General features: G+C 39.6%; 1 protein-coding gene across 1 annotated transcript in view; it reads right to left on the reverse strand.

The window, feature by feature from the left end:
* LOC127835614 (polycystic kidney disease protein 1-like 2) overlaps window positions 1–13,205 on the reverse strand; it is a 31,568-nt gene continuing 18,363 nt past the window's right edge. The window contains exons 15-25 of the mRNA XM_052362051.1: window positions 9,968–10,138; window positions 8,666–8,826; window positions 7,505–7,644; window positions 6,396–6,595; window positions 6,024–6,257; window positions 5,037–5,219; window positions 4,393–4,510; window positions 2,492–2,763; window positions 1,822–1,996; window positions 298–1,512; window positions 1–134 (exon numbers count right to left, since the gene is read on the reverse strand). Of these exons, the coding sequence (XP_052218011.1) occupies window positions 1–134; window positions 298–1,512; window positions 1,822–1,996; window positions 2,492–2,763; window positions 4,393–4,510; window positions 5,037–5,219; window positions 6,024–6,257; window positions 6,396–6,595; window positions 7,505–7,644; window positions 8,666–8,826; window positions 9,968–10,138 (3,003 nt within the window). The remainder of the gene's footprint in view (window positions 135–297; window positions 1,513–1,821; window positions 1,997–2,491; window positions 2,764–4,392; window positions 4,511–5,036; window positions 5,220–6,023; window positions 6,258–6,395; window positions 6,596–7,504; window positions 7,645–8,665; window positions 8,827–9,967; window positions 10,139–13,205) is intronic.

A 13,205-nucleotide genomic window follows, 5' to 3' on the forward strand; every position in this document is an offset into this window, starting at 1 on the left:
CTACTTGCCGCAAGGGTCGGATATGAGGGCGCACTGAAGCGCGTTCCGGATCTCCTCTAAGGCGCTCCTGTAAGTGTACACGATCCGTGCGTTGTTACTCCGCGGAGCCGGATGCTTTGACTCATCATCTTTGACTGAAACATTCAGACCAATAAATCACCGCCCTTACCGGTTGCTGAATTTCCAAATCCATATCGTCTCATAATATATATGGAAACACTACTAAACTATAACGTTTACAAGAAAAGGTAGGTCCATCATACAGGGAACGGAAAAAAATCAATGATTGTAACGTACCTAATCGTTTAACGGATTTGCCGACCGATATGAGTCTTTTCAATTTCTTCAATACAAAGTCAACCATTTCATCGCCCGTGTCCTTCTTGGCTTCATCGTGCACATCATCGATTGCCTTGCTAAGCAGCGCCAGGAACATCGTAAGGACGAGGTAGACCACGAAGCCGATGAATAACAGGAAGTAGATCTTAGCCATGTAGGGGCTCGTGTTATCCATCTCCGTGAACCTGTTCTTGCCGATCATGCTGAGAAACATGGTTTGCAGGGAGGAGTAGATGTCCTTGTAGTACTCGAGATGGGCACCAAACAGCAACCAGCCGAGGATGCAATAAATGGTGAAGCAGGCGGTAAAGAACAGACCGAACCAGATCAGCTGCGAGGCGGCCTTCCTGAAGACCCGTACCACTGTGCCGATGCGCTTGTTGTAGCCGAGCATGTTGAGGAGTCGAAGAGTTGCCATAAAGCAGAGGATTCCCAGCAGGAGCACGAGCATTTCGTTCCATAGAGCGATGTGATAGAAGTTGATAAACGCCTTCTTGTCCCCTTTGAATACGGACATGGTTTGACTGGTCATCACGTGTCGAACTAAATACATTGCAATGGCCACGTATCCGAGGATTACAAAAACAAGATCATATACCTGCCACGCGTCGCTGAAAAACGCTTTCTTTTGTTCCACAATCATGTCGATGATCATAACCGTGAACCCCACCAGGTACACAATGTATATCAGCTCGCACGCCAGCGTGTAAAGGCCCAAGGGACCGACGTGCTGGTACACATTCATGGGATGTATCCCATAGTAGACGAACGCGCCGCCTGTCTCCGGGAATTCTACCAAGAACATGTTGTACGTAAAGATGTTGGCTTGTAAGCAGTAAAGGGTAAATTCTAGGGCAACTGCTCTTGTGTGACGGTCAATCCAGGAATTCAGGTAAAGCTCGGTCACAATTTTCTGACTTACTAGCATATTGACGTCCAACTTCGCGATGTATCCTCCTCCACCACATACATTGTTCCTCCCTGCGATAGGTATTCCCCAGATATCTAACGCCGACGTGAAGTTCCAGGCAGCGGATGAGAAATCGTAAATACTCTCCTTGTCGTCGCACGGCCCGGCCTTCCAACCGATGCAGAAGGCACCTGTTTCCTCGTCCGGCTCGTTATAGTTCTTATAACATTTTGTTTCATCCATGTACTCGTTTTTACAGCGATCTGAAATTGTGAACGATTGTATGTATACACTACGAAATGATATTGTTGATTATTCAAATAAATTACCCTTTATCCTTCTATAATCTTCTATAAATTCCACAGAGGAAAAAAAACTATAATGGTTATTATTCAGCCAGATTTTGTGCAATCCAACATAATTTCTTATCGATATCAATACATTAAATTTCATTCAGCTGTAAAATGTTTGAGCCGTCAAAGTTGTATACTCGAGTCTGTATTTAGCTGTCTGAAAAGTGATGGTCGTAGTTGTAAAACTATAGCAATGGAAGCTAAGCAGTGAACATGCACCTGATTTAATTCTGAGTTGTCGCATTCGAGGTGGACCGACCCTGTACTTAGTCCCTCCTTCAATGAACTGCTGTAAGCGCCAGTGAAGCGTCTCGTTATTGATATCCACTTCCGGGAACATCCGGGGCAGCACGGTCTTGTTGAGCCATTCAAAGTAATCCTGTTGCTTTTTTATCTACAATACACATATTTCATCAAGTCTCGTTGTTCGTGACTTTAAATGTGCTATCTCTGTAGATATCTACATATAACGCGATTGGTTTAAACATATTTATTTCTTATGGCATGTACAATATATACAGATTTTACACAATATAAGCAGAAAAGGATTGCAACGAAAGAAGCAAGTTCTTATATAGTTTCTCTCCTTAGGATTAATATTTACACATGGAGGTGGCAATATTTAAAGACTACAAATTTCATGATATATGCCAGAAGTAATAAAACGGGATATTAACATTAAAAAAACAAGAGATGTGTTTGTCAGAAACACAATGCACAAAACGCGATTTATAAATCGAATTTTATATGAAATAGGATGAACACTCAAGACAAAACAAAAAAAGATCCATTAAAAAATAAAAAAAAACATAGCAAATAAACGTATGACTAATTTTAAGTCTGTAACAATAAGAAGGCATACTGCTCACGAATGAATATATGTACCAACCTCAGTAAATTTCGGTAACTCATGTTCAGTTTGATGAGGAGTTGGGTAATTTTTATTGGGAGGTGCAATGAATGCATCCATAGTTTCCTTGTAAATAAGGTAGGAGCGTCCGTCACGGTTACTGTAGGCGATACTGAAGATTATCCAGCACATGAGGAGATTCAGTATGGTGTCCCGGATCGCCCTGTTCATTTGAAGCTCCTTCTGCCGCAGACGCTTGGCTTTCTTCAGATGCCCCTGGTCCAGAGGGGGCGCTGCGAGCCGCATACCGCCTGCAGACGACATTGTATGAACAAGGTGCGCATACCGCATGCAGACGACATTGTATGAGCACAATCTCGCATATTGCCTGCAGACGACATTGTATGAACACGGTGTCGTATGGAATTGTTTTATATGGATGGCATGGTTTCACATGCAGATGACACCATGTGCTTTTAATAGGTATCACGACTTTGCTTTTAGACGACGCTGTTTATTAATAGCATGGTATCGCTTGCAAAATACATACTAGTTAGATCTTTAAAAAAGTAAAGTTTCCTGTAGAAAACAGTAAGATCTTTAGAAAATAAAGCTACCTTTAGAAAATAGGTAGATCTTTAAAATAAACTTCGTACCAACCAAATAAATTTTTATACAATCTTCAGCTATCTGAAATAAAAAATACAAATTCGAATGCGGAAAATAGATGGCAAAATATTTTTCAAAATAAAGAGTTAAATTGGGCAAAGATATACACGCTAGTGTTCAAAACTTGTACGGACACAAATTTAAGATGCTTCCAATATAAATATATTATGCGTTTAACAGCTACAAATACATACCTCTTCCGGTGCAAACTAACTAACTCTAACTTATGTGATCTGTGCAATGAATACGACGAAGATATTGAACACTTGTTTTGGAAATGCCGGGTAGCACAACATTTATGGAACAGATAAGCGGACTACATGTATGATAAAGGCATTTTATTATATTTTAACTACGAATTAATTTGTTTTGGACAGATGGAATATAATAAAAACATGCAAACAATTAATTTCATCATTTATTTAATGAAATATTATATATTTAAATTGAAAACAATGCACCAACCATATGATTTCAACAATTTCCTTACATTCCTAAAATTACGCTTTGATATAGAACAAGAAATAGTCCTAAAAAACGATAATCTTGAACAATTTAATACAATTTATCAGAGATTACTTGACGGTCAGTTTTGAGCTTCCAGCTTCTCCTTTTTTATACTTCTTTCTTACTTTTTTTTTCTTTTGTTAACTCTTCATATTGCAAAAAGACATAAATAATAACCTCTGGTTAAACCACAATTATCACTATTGCTCCATGCGGAGTGGGTATATTTTGAAGAAAAAATATTTTAAAAAAACAATAACATTCTATTGTACGTGCATATGCACCCATAACGGTATTGTTATCTTCTTGAAGGAAAAAATGTTTGCAATGTATGTACATGTATAATGTTTGCTTTTTTTAGTTATATTAAATAAAAAAAAAAAAGATCTTTAAAATATAAAGCTTCCTGCAGAAAACGTTGTGCTTGCACGGTGCGGCATGCCGACGACCTTGTATACAGATCTATAGATAAAGTATAAGCTACGTACACGACGCTGTATTTATAGATAACACTTTTCTTCCCGCAGTTGGAAAAAGTTTCCGTTGTTTATCGACAAATACAAATATTTGAAATTATGATGCTTGGAATAAAACTACGCGCGCGTTTGCATAATAACGCCGGCAGACAACATTGTAAATAACAGAGAACAAGGTGCCACATGCAGACAGTATTGAAGGCAAGGATAACATGGTGTCAAATGTATTGTTAATAACATGGTGTAGCTAATATCTAAATGATAATTTAAGTTAAAATAAAAGATTACCAGACCGCCCCCTGAGACTGTTCGAGTAATTCTTAATGATGGTGCTTCTGTCGATGATCGCCTTGGGGTCGGGCCTCGAATGGAATATGATCGTGAACACCAAAGTCATCAACAACACCTGCAGTATGCAAATGCATGTGCGTAAGCTATCGTCCCAGATCAGCGTGTGCAGTCAGCACAGGCTTATCAATGACGACACTTTCCGCATTGACTTGATTATCGTTTATATGAAACCTCCTTTAAACAAAAAACGCAATAAAAGCGGAAAGTGTAAAATCAGTGCTTGAAGATCAGTTTAATCATGCGCTTTTTGACGTATATAATGCGCGAACTTAATAGTTTTTGGAACAAATAAATACAAAAAACATATTCATCAAGGCTGAAGTTTTAAACCATATTTGATTAATGTTTTCCAACCAGACCTATCGACAGACACATATGTTCAAAATATTTGAAGAAAAACTTGCCGAACGCTTACATGTACACACAAAAAACAATATTAAAGACCAGGTACATCAAGTCTGACCGTAAAGTGCATTTGAGCAAAGTGTCATTCAAGATAAGCCAGTGAAGTCCACACATGCTTATCAGGGACGACACTTTCCACTTGAAGTGTGCTTGAAGTCGGCCTAGGCTATGGTTACCTTGACGGGGTCAAGACAGAATATGGACTGGAAGCAGGAGAGGAAGAAGGTGGTGAGCCATTCTTCTGACTTCTTCTTGCCCCATTCCATGCTGTAGAGCATAATGAAGAACGCGCATAGGAACCATATGACGACAACCAGGAACCAGGCGAGGTACGTGCACTGGTACGGCAGTTTCAGGCCCTGATAACAAGCGCAAACGCATGTTCGTAAAGTATCGTCCCAGATAAGCTTTACAGTCTTCACAGGCTAATTAGGGACAACGCATTCCGCATTTACTGGAATTTCGTTTGGAAGAAACCTCATTAAAAATAATTAATCCATGTAAGCGGAAGGGGTCGTCCCTCATCGACCTGTGCAGACTGCAAAGGCTAAACTGTGATGACAGTTTACACACATGCATAAAGCCCCGTTTCGGGCATTCGGATTTGTGTTTGTATTATCGCTATTGATCGACCAGTAAGCTACAATTTTGAAATTTTCCGAGTGGCTTCATGGCCGGTAATGACAACGGCAAGGGGCTGTTCATTGGCCGACAAAGATATTAGACTCACATTTAACATTGCTAACCATCATCTTGTGATATTTATTTAGAAGTAAAACCACGATAATGGTGATATATAAAAGAACGGTAAATACAATTATCATTGCTTATTTTTAAAATGTCGAGATTCCGTTTAAGGCGTCAGTGCTTGATAATCGCCATCTACTGACTGTCAGTAGTTTTTCTAGTTGCGCTGCATGCTCGCTATTGGTCACTGTCTGATATCAATTATCAGGTGAATTATAAACACGAGGAACAAACCAATTAGACAAATAAGCTATTTCAGCTTCAAGGGCGTTGATACATTCTACTAAATTCAATATTTCAGTGTACATGGATATGAAGGGGCGATTGTGTTATACCATATCACGATTCTTATTTTGTGTTTACCTCTAGTATAAACAAACTACAGACGTTAACAAGAAAAGGGGTAAAATACAAACCTGTGTTGAAGGGTATCCTTTCTGGACAAGACACTTTTCCAGCTGAACGCTGCGCTGGTGCTGTTTTTGGAGCCAGTCGTGGACCATCGGGACCCGGATCTTTGTAGACCTTTCACAGGGCTTGAACAAGGTCGTGTTCGAGTCAACGGGCTTTGGTTTGGAGAGTTTGAAGAGGTAGATGAGGAGGATATTGGACGGCGTAACAATCAGCGCCGAGATGAAAGATATTTTTACCTGCAAAGATAATATAATTTAGCCTCGTTCTGGTAAAACTGAGCTTAAAGCATCCCCGTAAAGTGTCGTCTCAGATTAGCCTGTGTAGTCAATTTGTCCCCCCCCCCCTAAAAATAATAATAAATCCACTGAACAAACCTGTTTCAACGAAAATCGGAAAGGCCCAACTTGGATGTCCGCGCCGCCCTCGATGTCTCCATCCTTGCCCTCTGCCCGGAAGAACATGGCGTTGGCAATAAGGCTGAGCATGATGAATGCCAGGGCGCAGGAAATCCGCTGACAGCGCGTGTAGTTGCTGGACTGCGGCCGGTATGCGATAGACGCCCACATGTGATTCTCTGTGCATCGTGCAGGCAGGGATATAGACAATAATTAACGCTACGAATTTAACTGTAACGAGGTCTGATAATTGTATTTACCAAAAATATGCTTACGGAGAGATACAATTAAATAGATTGTCATTTATTCGTGCTCAGTTTGCTGCAATGAAAATGTCAGATGATTATATTATGGGAATTCTACAATTGCTGAGATTTGTGATACCACAATTTTCAGTACAATAATATTTTATTAATTTTACTAAAATATATGCTGATTGCATAATTAAATGAAATAATGTGCTATTATTATTGTCATTGATAAATGATGCTGCATGAAGGACTTTAGTCTGTCAACATACTGATTTTTTTCTTTTCTAATTTCACAATTACTTATTGAGATGTATTGCAATACAATATCAAAGCTCCTTTTCTTTTCTGTCTGAATGAGCATTTTAAGCAGATAAGAAAACGTAACTCTGTATAGTATAAGTACAGTACAAGAAGTAGAAGAGAGTTTTCTCTATAAAAATGATAATTCAGGACAGTAAACAGTCTAGGAGGACTTTTTTCTTGTTGCTGTGTGATAACACATACACAAGACCAGAAAAACAGACACTCTATGGTAAAATAATCACACCAAAACACATTCTCTTGTAATTTTATGATATTCAGAAGTAAAGCATATTTACGGTAATTCATTCACAATAAGCGATAAAGGGATTAAACGGGGTTGACAGCATGTGAGTTAAGTTTCGTCCCAGAATAAGGACGCTAATTAGAGACTTATATTTAAAAAAAAATACATCAAAAGCGGAGAGTATCGTCTCTTATAAGCCTGTACGGACTGCACAGGCTAATCTAGGACGACACTAAACGTACATGCCTCAAGCCCCGTTTTCTCAGAGCGAGGATCATATATTGTTTTACCGGCAAGCGTCTCCTTGGCGTTCCTAATAAAGCGTTGGTTGAACTGGTTAATGTTCTCCGTCTTACACACCGGAAGTAAGCACTGTAGCAAGCCGTCGTCTTTCTCGAGCGCCATCCAGCGCTCCGCCTGGAATATGAATCTGCGAACAAAAGAATTTGAGCCACGTTCTGTAAAAAGGGGTTTAAATGAATGTGCGTAAAGTGTCGTCTCAGATTAGCCTGTGCATTCCGCCTAAACTGGATTTTTGCTAAAAAGAGTTTTTCTTCAAACAGAAAATATCAAAAAGCGGAAAGTGTCGTCCCTGATTAGACTGTGCAAAATGCACAGGTTAATCTTGGACGACACTTTATGCATATGTATTTAACCCCTTTTTCACATAGCACGGTCTATCTTAATTGCTTTTCTTCATTCGAGTCAAAATAATTATTGAAAAGTGGAAGTTCAAAGATACATAGGGGAAACTTTCTTTTGATCAAACTGTCCGATCACTGCACCTCATTACCCGAAAAATTTAATGTTTCCCATGCGGTGCTCATTGTGTACGGTGGCTTATTCCTGACAAATAGATCTAGTGTATTAGCGGGTTTGAAGGTCGACAGCGCGCCAGATCCACACATTTATTTACCAGAACGACACACATTTTTATTAAATGCATTAATGTAATTCCGGCTCCCTTTTTTGTCGTTCCAAGAGTAAAGAGACGTGGGGGGGGAGGGGGGGGGGGGGAGGGGAGGGGGGGGGGAGGGGAACTTTTTCATATCCGCCAACCCACAAGAATGATATGGCATAATTCGGCCACAATAGTTTTGTACAACATAAACAATCAAAAGCTATTTGTCAATAGTATATAATGTCAATGAAGAATCTTCAATTTTAATGTATGGCTTTTATTGTTGAATATGTGCCGAATTCTGTGAAAACAGGACTGAATACCCTGTGCTGGTCGGTAATCAGGGACGAAATATTTCGCTTTTATTGAATTTTTCGATTACAGGAAGTCTCTGCTGAGCGGAAATTTAGTTAAGGAAGAAAGTGTCATCCCTGATTAGCCTATGTAGATTGCACAGACAGCTAATCTGGAAGGACACTTTGCTTATATGGATTAAACCCCGTTTTCCAAGATCGAAGCTCCTATGAATATTGTAAGCGCTTATACGAACGTTTCGTTTCTCTGCACGTCCTGCACCTCTATGCGACTCAGATACCAGCCGGAGTGCTTGCCGCCGCCCGAGTTGTCGTGCCAGATCCGGATGTACTCCAGGTCTCCCAGGCACACCGTCGTCGACAACAGGAAGTTCATGACGCTGCCGTTCGCAAATTCCTTAAATCAGCAACACACCTTTTCAGAAATGTAATCTTATAACAAGCATTTATAAACAGTAATTCATAAGTCTATGTCTTTAAAGTGCTATTACCGCGGAATTTACGAGATCGAGTTAAGAAAACAATGTCTTCAAAGAAATAAATCGAATATGTTTTATTAAATTTCTAATATACGGAAAATGTCAATTTTGTATTATCTCGAAAATGCAGAATGAGAAGCGTATGTCTTGCAACGAACGAACACAAACACTCAAGGTTAGGGTAAAAAGGTACGCTCATATATAACTTCTGATTGCGTCACAGTTATTCGTCCAAAATAAGGCAATGGGCAGAAGCACATACACGAAACAAATTTTGTAAAGCAACAAAATCAACGATTCAATGACTGAGAACGCCTATACATGATCTTTATGTAATAATATACATGTGCATCGGTCCGGGAAAACAGGGTCTAATGCTTGTGAGTATCGTCCCAGATAAGCCTGCGAAGTCCGCGCAAGCCTAAAGTATCGTCCCAGATAAGCCTGCGAAGTCCGCGCAAGCCTTAAGTATCGTCCCAGATAAGCCTGCGAAGTCCGCGCAAGCCTAAAGTATCGTACCTTCGAAGTCCGCGCAAGCCTAAAGTATCGTCCCAGATAAGCCTTCGAAGTCCGCGCAAGCCTAAAGTATCGTCCCAGATAAGCCTTCGAAGTCCGCGCAAGCCTAAAGTATCGTCCCAGATAAGCCTGCGAAGTCCGCGCAAGCCTTAAGTATCGTCCCAGATAAGCCTGCGAAGTCCGCGCAAGCCTAAAGTATCGTACCTTCGAAGTCCGCGCAAGCCTAAAGTATCGTCCCAGATAAGCCTTCGAAGTCCGCGCAAGCCTAAAGTATCGTCCCAGATAAGCTTTCGAAGTCCGCGCAAGCCTAAAGTATCGTCCCAGATAAGCCTGCGGAGTCCGCGCAAGTCTATCACCGACGATACTTTCCGCTTTAATGAAATTTTCGTTAAAAGGAAGTCTATTTTAACAAAATGCAACAGTCTAAGCGAAAAGTGTCGTTCCCGACTAGCCTGTTCGGACTGCACTGACTTATATGGGACGGTACTTTACGCACATGCATTAAGCCCCGTTTTCTCGGAGCAAGGCTAAAGAATTGCCAACCTTTCTAACACCATCGGAGAGTTCCCGGACCTCTGTGTCCATATCCTCGCCGGAGATAACGAAACCCACGCGAGATCTCGTTCCGGCACCTGGGCGAATCCCGGTGATTACCTTGATGACATAAAAGTAGTTGTCCGAGGAGAAGTTGTCGGCTAACGGCGTCAAGCCCCACTGAAGGTACACCGGAAGACATATGGGCCACTGTGCGTTAATACAATTATGCAGATCCCTACTTAAATTAGGTTGATTTTATCTTGACGGTACCTCTTTACAGACTAACGAATTAGTAATTTTCCGATTTTGTCCAATATTTAAAAAAACAGACAACATATATCTAAAGGAGCAAAACAATAGGACAGACACATCAATAAACTAAACGAGATACCATATAGTTAACGAGTACATATCTGATGGAATCGAGATTTTTGTAACCATTTGAAAAATATGAAGATTACATTAATCAGAACGTTTTGATGTTTTGTTAAATTGCTGTCAACGCTTTGATCGCATACATGGAATCAAATCGTAATCTCATACATTCGGGTATGGAACGCCAATGCTGCCTTCTAATGGCACTGGTTTTTATGTTCTGTGCATTTACTATGTTGTTTTGTGTAAACTACATTTTGTCCTGTAGAAACATCATTTTGTTCTGTACATTTTACATTATGCTATGTGCATTTGCAATATCGTTTTGTACTAACGACATTTTATTCGGTGCATACATTATTTCGTTGTGTGCATTCGCCATTATGTTGTGTGCATTTACCAACCCGTTTTGTACTAACGACATTTTGTTAGGTACATACATCATTTCGTTTTGTGCATTTGTCATTATGTTGTGTGCATTTACTAACTCGTTCTGTATTAACGACATTTCATTAAGTGCATTTGTCATTTCGTTCTGTGCATTTGTCATTATGTTGTTTGCATTTGTCATTATGTTGTGTGCATTTGTCATTATGTTGTGTGCATGTGTCATTATGCTGTGTGCATTTGTCATTATGTTGTGCGCATTTGTCATTATGCTTTGTGCATTTGTCATTATGTTGTGTGCATGTGTCATTATGTTGTGTGCATTTGTCATTATGTTATGCGCATTTGTCATTATTTGGTGTGCATTTGTCATTATGTTGTGTGCGTTTGTCATTATATTGTGTGCATTTGTCATTATGTTATGTGCATTTGTCATTATGTTTTGTGCATTTGTCATTATGTTGTGTGCATTTGTCATTATGTTGTGTGCATTTGTCATTGTGTTATGTGCATTTAGTGAATTGTTCTGTACTAACGACAGTTCGTTCTGTGAATGTGTCATTGTGTTATGTGCATTTACTTATTCGTTCTGTACAAACGACATTATGTTTTGTACATACTTATTCCCTTTTGTGCATTTTCATGATGTTATGCATTTACTAATTTGTTCTATACTAACGACATTATGTTTTGTGCATACATCATTTCTTTATGTGCCAACGTCGTTATCATGTTCGGATACATTACACCGGGCAATAAAAGAGATAACACCGGTGCGAAACAAGAGCTGTCAAAGGCAGCGCGCACGACCATTCGAGTGCTTGACAGAATAACGTAAGCCATCATGGATAGGGGTTATAATGTGGGTGTGTGATCATTTAATAGATGATCTTTCAAAAATAAGAAAACAAAAAAAAATGTTGGGGGTGGGGGGTGGGGGTGGGGGGGGAAAGGGGGTATAATATGGGTGTGTGATCATTTAATAGATGGTCTTTTTTTTGGGGGGGGGGTGGGGGATTCTGGGGGTGGAGGCTTGGGGGATGGTTTGGGTGGAGTGCATTGTGGTAGGTCAGGTAAGTGTTGTTTTGTCAAACTTTAACATAGATTTATCAATAATATGCATATTCTAAGTATAAAAGGGGCCATAATTCTGTCAAAATGCTTGATACAGTTGTCTGCTCTTGTTAATAGGCTGGGGTCATGATGGTTAACAAGTATACAAAATATGAAAGCAATATGCCAAGGGACATTGAAAATATTTGGGGTAGTATGCAAACTTTAACATTTGCACGCTCACGCAAACGGCAACGCCGACGCCGGGGTGAGTAGGATAGCTCCACTATATATATTTCATATATAATAGTCGAGCTAAAAAAATGCGGAAAATGTAACCACGTTGGAAGGCGCTCTCGCATCTGTTGGCCTTAGCGCCATTTTGCCGAGATTTATAAGCGAAAAGATTGATTTCAAGATGAAAGAAATGTCTGATCGTGAATTTAATAAAATCGGAGTGGAGACCATTGTGGATCGCTTAAGGTTGCGAAAAATAGCGCCTGGTGGTAGTGGTACAGTTCATACAAGCCACAGAAGCACGCCAGCACAATCAGCAACAGGTAATTTTAATCAAGATAAAATTGACGAAGAACATTTAAATGTTATGTTAAGAAGTTGTTGTTTTTTCAATAATTATAATATCCTTAGATCAAATTTAAATTTTCTTCGTAAAATTTATCTTGATTACAATTACCTGTTGCTGATGGTTCTGGCGTGCTACTGTGGCTTGTATGAACTGTATCACTACCATCAGTTGCTATTTGTCGCAACCTTAAAGGGGCCGTCCAACAGAATTTGACATGTATTGAAGCATGTCATTAAATGCTTTATATTGATAAATTTAAACATTTAACCCAAAAATCTCCATTAAAAAAACAAGAATACAATTTTAAAAAAGGAAAAAAAGTAACCTTCAACAGGGCTCGAACCACTGACCCCTGGAGTCCTGGAGTAAAAAGTATCCCGCCTAGACCACTCGACCATCCATGCCCTAGCTTAGAGCGGATGTATTTTTTACCTATATAAGCAATCCTCGTAGTTTCCCAAAATATAACTACAACAACAGAACTTTCCAAATTATTCAATCGTTTCGCGTCGCACGTCGCTTTATAATTTTCAGGTTTTCAAATCGTCAAAAAATGCATATAATGGATATTAAAGAGCATGGTAAATGGTCAGTATTACTATTTCCTAAAAAATATCATAACAAAAACGAAAATTTGCGAATCTGAAACAACTTTTTTTATTTTGTCAATTTACCAAACTGTTGAAAGGCCCCTTGAAGCGATCCCCAATGGTCTCCACTCCGATTCTACTAAATTCACGATCAAACATTTCTTTCATTATCTTGAAATCAATCTCTTCGCTTATCAATCTCTGTAAAATGGCGCTAAGGCCAACAGCTGCGAAAGCGCCTTCCAGGTCTTAA

This window comes from Dreissena polymorpha, chromosome 6, assembly GCF_020536995.1.
Source record: "Dreissena polymorpha isolate Duluth1 chromosome 6, UMN_Dpol_1.0, whole genome shotgun sequence".
Taxonomy (NCBI): Eukaryota; Metazoa; Mollusca; class Bivalvia; order Myida; family Dreissenidae; genus Dreissena; species Dreissena polymorpha.